The sequence below is a fragment of the Gallus gallus genome, chromosome 8 (assembly GCF_016699485.2).
Source record: "Gallus gallus isolate bGalGal1 chromosome 8, bGalGal1.mat.broiler.GRCg7b, whole genome shotgun sequence".
Lineage (NCBI taxonomy): Eukaryota > Metazoa > Chordata > Aves > Galliformes > Phasianidae > Gallus > Gallus gallus.
In genome coordinates this window covers 9745882-9751447 of record NC_052539.1, presented here as the reverse complement: position 1 = coordinate 9751447, position 5566 = coordinate 9745882, and the positions used below count along the sequence as shown (strand labels likewise).

Genomic DNA, 5566 nt, shown 5'->3' with positions numbered 1-5566 from the left:
GGCCGCTCCGCTGCCACAGGCGGAGAGCAGCCGGTCCGGGCTCGGCCGGGCCGCCAGCGGCCTCCGAAGTCGCTGCCGCGGGGGACGCCGGTGGCGACTTCGCCACCTCCATCCCACGCCTCCTTCTTCCCACAGGTGGGCCGCACGACGCCGCGAGCGGTGCCGCCGGGCAGCCGCAGCCCGGGCTCGTCCCTCCACGGCGTCCGTCTGCCGCCGCTGCCCGGCCCGGAGAGCTCGCGGACCTCCGGGAGCCGCAGCGCACAGGTACGGAGCCCGAGGGGGACGGGGCCGAACGTCGCGTCGCGTGGGGACCGCCCTCTGCCGGTTCGGCTGTGGGGGGCGGGGCGGCAGCCGCCCGCGGGCTGAGCGCTGTCCTCGGTGCTCCGTGGAGCGTGAGCGGGAAGGACCGCGCTCACTCGGTGTTTCTCCTCGGCTTCTCTTGCAGGCGGGCGGGTGGGAGTTCACGCTGTCGGTGACCTGCGGCAGTGCCAGTGGGCAAAGGAGACAGCCTCAGCCACCCCTGCTGCCTCGCTTAAGGCAGGCACGGATGCCGGCAGCTGCACCCTGGCGTGCGGCAGCATCTTCTAATGCCCGTAAGCTGCCTGCTCTGCAAGCAGCAGCCTCTTGCACACCTTCTGCAAGAGGCAGCGCACGTGCCATGGGCACTAGAGGCAGCAGACTCCCAGTACTTGCCCCAAGACCTCAGCAACCACCAGAGATGCCGTGCAGTTGCGACACGTGCTCGGCAAACTCTGTGAGCGTGCCCAGGCTTCTCGTGCCCCAGGCAGCAGACGACGGTGCCAGTGCTGCCAACACTGCTCAGGGAAAACTGGGCGTACGCTCCGCGACATCGAGGGCTGAGGGTCAGGTTCCTGCCTCTGGTGGTTCCGGAACCAGGGATGTTGGAGTGCAGACGGAGCTGCAAGTGTTGGAAGAGACTGCTGAGAGGGAATCCACAGGATGGTCATCCGGGCAACTGTGGAGCGCATCTCTTGCCTCATCAGATGAGGCAGACACCCTGTGTTCAGCTTCTCTTCTGGCTGCAGACGCTGGGCCTGGAGGACACCTTGAGCCTTTGCCCGGAACAGGTCCTGAAGATGGGGAAAGCTCAACTTCTTCCAAGGCTGAATACTTTCCAGAGGAGACCAATGCGGCGCCACGTTTCTGGAGACCATGGGAGGGAGAAGAAACAGCTACCACCACACCTGAATTCTCCAAGCAATCTCTGGGAGAAGCACAGAGACTGCAAGATCCCGGAGAGGCGTACGGGGAGGTGTATGGATATCCTCCAGTTCACCCAGCAATCCGGAGAATCCGGGATGAGGCGAGGAAGGACCAGATGCGGTCCAGCTGGAACACATCCTGGCCAAACAGCATGAGTGTGCCCCAGCTGCTAAGGCCCCAAGCAGCAGAAGACGGTGCCAATGCAGCTGACAGTGCTCTGGGCACACTGAGAGCCTGCAGTGTGACATCGAGGGCTGAGGGCCAGTTTTCTGCTTCTGATGATTCCCCAGCCAGGGATGTCACAGCCCAGGATTCGCAGCTAGAGCTGAAAGAGACTGCTGGGATAGAAATGGCAGGACAGTCATCTGGCACCCTGCAGGCTGCATCTCTTTCCCCACCTGATGAGGCACACGCTGTGTGTTCACCGTCTCTTCTGGATGCTGGTCCCGGGCCTGCAGGACACCTCGAGCCTCTGCCCGCATCAGTGCTGGAAGATGCAGAAAGCTCAGATTCTCCTGAGGCTGCAAGCTCTGCAGAGGAGGCTGATGGAGCATCACTCCCCTTGTCAGTGTCTGAGGGAGGAGCAAGAGAAGAGCCGGCTGTGGCCATGCCTGAGTCCTCCGGACAAGGTCTGGGAGAAGCACGGAGACTCCAAGATCCCAGAGAGATCAACAGGGAGGCCTATGGGTACTCTCCTATGATCCCAGCACTCCGGAGAATTCGTGAGGAGGACAGAAACGAGCGGATGTTGTCACACTGGGATATTTCCTGGCCAAGGAACGTGAGAAGCCCCAGGCAGCAAAGGCTCCAGGCAAGAGGCGATGCTTTCAGTACTGCTGGCACTGCTCAGGGCATGCCGGGCATCCGGCCCACGACATCACGGGCTGCTGTCCGGTTTCCTGACTCTGGTGACTCCCGAGTGTGGTCTCCTAGACTGTCAGTTGTGCAGGAGGAGTCCAGCGATGACAGCGACAGTGCTGTCAGCACTGCTGAGGGCATGCAGGATGCCAGAGACACTGCAGTGACAGATAAGGGCACGCACCCGCCCTCCTGTCTTTGCCCTTCAACGCTGGAGGCTGTGGAGGATGACTGGGAGTGTGACTCTGAGGAAGATGCTGCATCAGAGGCAGTCAGCGTCACACCCAGCACATCTGACGATTCATCTGCTGAGGTGGAGTCCACGTCTTCAGCGTCATCTGTGGCTGCAGATCCCAGGCCTGAGGAGCATGTGTCAGCGTGTGAGGGAGCAGATGTGGGCCCTCAGCACGAGGTGAGCAAGGCACACGTGGCTGGTACCACGCGTGAAATCGAGGCAGAGGCAGGAGCGGTGCCTGGAGTGTGCGCTGTGGGGAGATGGCTGGTGCTGTCTCCTTTCCAGCCAGCTCCATGCATGAGGGTGGAGAACCCTTCTGTTACCCCTGCCTTGCCTTCAAGCAAAGGGGCCTGGGAAGGGAATCCCGTCCCTGGGACCCTGGCACCCACACCATCCATCGCCAGGCAGTGGCATACACGAGCGTGCTTTTGTTCTCTCCACACAGGTTTCTGCAGAGACTGGAGAAGGTGCACAGAGCTCCGTGTGCTTCAGAGACGCACCGGAGGAAGGCCCAGGTGCGTCCTCAGGCAGAAAGCCATCCCAGGGAGGGGCCTGCCGAGCTCAGATGGCCCACCAAGTGGCACGGAGGCTGGCAGCGTTCCATGCCCTGCCACGTCCAGCCCAGTCCTCCCAGGGAAATTCCACGGTGGTGGGTGGCAGGCGGGGCCTTGCCTCTGCTCCTTGCCTACAGCTCTCTGTCCCCCACAGGTACCGCTGCCGCACCACACGCAGCGGCTCGCCGCCGGATGCCAGCTGTCTTCAGGATGGCGCTTCGGGCTCTGCGCAGGGTTTTCACCTGCAGCTGCATCAGGGGACAGCGAGAGGAGAGGCATGAGGCTGCAAACACCAGGCAGCTCCCAGAGACGGAAGACTGATCTTGTAGATGTAGAATTCTGATTAAATGTTATCTTTATTCTATCCTGGCTGAGTGCTGCCTGCTCTGTGCACGTTTGGTCTGTGAGTGCAGCTCCCGGGGTCAGAGCACAGGGCAATGGATCCCTGTGTCGGTGATGCCAGCAAGCGCAGAGAGCATTGGCGTGCAAGGCAGAGTGATTTCTTGCTTGCAAAGTGTGATCTGGCTGAGCTGGTGTGTGTGTGAGGTGGCCTGCGATGAAGGGGTGAGGGTCTCTGAAAGGGGCAGCCGTGGTGGGAGAGTGCCGGTGTGTCTGTAGGGGTGAGAGCACGACCTAGAGGAGAGCAGGAGTGTCCCGGCTGGACTGGGGCTCCTCAGGTGTCACACTGCGTAGGCTTGGGTATTCCCTACGTTGACATGATCATTCTCCCATACGAGGATGTCATCGGTATACAGACAAACCCGGACACTGTGTTGCAAGGCAACCTTCTCCAGCCTCTGTGCCTACACTCTGTGCACCAGAGTGGGTGAGTGTTTGTACCCCTGGGGTAATCAGGTGAATCGGTACTGCACTCCCAGCAAAGGAAATGCAAACTGCTTGTCCTCTGCCTTCCTCAAGGGGACCGTAAAAGCCTGTCTTAGACACCAACAGCAGGCAGAAAGGGGGGAGCCTGTTCCTGTAGGGCAGCGGTCAATTCTGAAACATTTGGGACAGCTGTTGCTGAAGGGGCAGTGTTGGCATCCAGGTGATTGCCCCAAGACCTCAGGGAACCTTGCATGTCCAGGACAGGCAGCTCCCAGAGATGACATACTCGATCTTGTAGATGTTGAATTCTGATCAAATGTCATCTTTATTCTGTCCTGGCTGAGTGCTGTCTGATCCGTGTGCTCACGCATGTTTGGTGTCTGAGTGCAGCTACTGGGATGAGAGCAGAGGGCAGTTGGATCCCTGTGTTGGTGGTGCCAGCAAGTGCAGAGAGCGTGGGCGTGCACTGGTAAAGGTTGTGCTTCGACTACCTTGTCAGTAGCAGTTACTGCATATCCTGCCTTACAGTTTCCTTGTCTCGCAAAACTGCTTCTGTTGATGAATTCAGGAGTCCTTAGCGCTGTCCAGTGGTGCCTCCTGTAGCTCTGGCCGACTGGCACGGACAGTCTCCAAGCAGTCACTCACTCACTCACTGCCGGCTCGGAGGTAGCCCTGTGTCGGTGCTCTGGGCGTTTGGCAAATTGCTTTCTTCCTTCTCTTGGATCACTTGGGCTCTCTGTTGAGAAACTTGACAGCCATTTAAACCAAGAAATTCAGCAAACTCACAGTCCACTGTACACAGGCCTCTTTTGTTACTGTGGCATCCACGTACGGCAGTAAAGTTCCTCCTCGGGATGGAGGAATCCCAGCCCCGAGCTCACAAGCTGACCGGTTCTCAAAAATCATTGGGCTGTTCTTACAACCGTGGATAACACTGTCCAGGTTAACTAAGTCTTTTCTCCCCATACTGGGGTTTTCCTATTCAAAGGCAAATAACTTCAGACTTTCTGTGGCAAAACGAGGCAGAAAAGGCGTCCTTCAAATCCAGAAGGTAAACCCCACCTACTCATTCCTTAACTGAGTTAATAAAGTGTACGGATTTGCCACCACTAGGTGTGTATCTTCAGCGATTCTATTGATTGCCCTCAAATCTTGTGCCAAACAATAGCTTTTGCCATCCGATTTTCACCGCCAAGACTGGGCTGCGGTATTTGGATTCACATTCAATTACTAATCCGAACTTCAAAAAGTTACCCATTTTTTCTCCCGTCCTCCTACAGTCTTCTATCCTCAAAAGGGCACTGCTCTACCCTGACTGGGCTGGCGTCCTGCCTGTAACTTCACTTCTAACAGCCCTGCCTTTAGGGCTCTGCCGGGCATCCCTGATGCCCGCGCTCCTGGGTATACCTGATTTAGGATTTCCGTAACTTCTGGGGGTACAACATTGCTTTTCCCAGTTTTTGTCAATGCCAGACTTAAAACTTTCAGTCAGTTGGTCTTGCTTGACACTTAGCTCCAATTATTTTTCTTCGCTGAATTTGATCTCTACATCCAATTGTTCTAATAAGTCTTGCCCGAGTAACGGTCTTGGAGAACCTGACGTGCACGAGAATGTATGTATGCCTATTTGTTTGCTCAGGCTGTACTTAATTGCTCTCAAAAAGTAAGCTTTTTCTTGTTGGCCAGTAGCTCCTACTGCTGTTACAAAATCAGCATCTATGGGTAATCATTCTTGATGTGGCACAGAGTGAGAGGCCCCTGTATCCACCAGAAAATTAACCTCTTTACCTTGTTCGCCTAGCTGCAATTTAACCAGTGGCTCTGCTAGGGTATCCCAGGTTCCCAGCATTCAGCTTTTGTGATCAGAGGC

At 57.1% G+C, this 5566-nt stretch overlaps 1 protein-coding gene across 1 annotated transcript; it reads left to right on the top strand.

The window, feature by feature from the left end:
- Window positions 1–391: 391 nt before the first annotated feature.
- Window positions 392–4978, top strand: LOC107056665. The gene is made up of 3 exons (XM_015301679.4): window positions 392–2494; window positions 2763–2832; window positions 3026–4978. The coding sequence occupies exons 1-3, from the start codon at window positions 548–550 to the stop codon at window positions 3190–3192; spliced, it is 2184 nt and encodes a 727-aa protein (XP_015157165.3). The 5' UTR covers window positions 392–547; the 3' UTR covers window positions 3193–4978.
- Window positions 4979–5566: the final 588 nt, after the last annotated feature.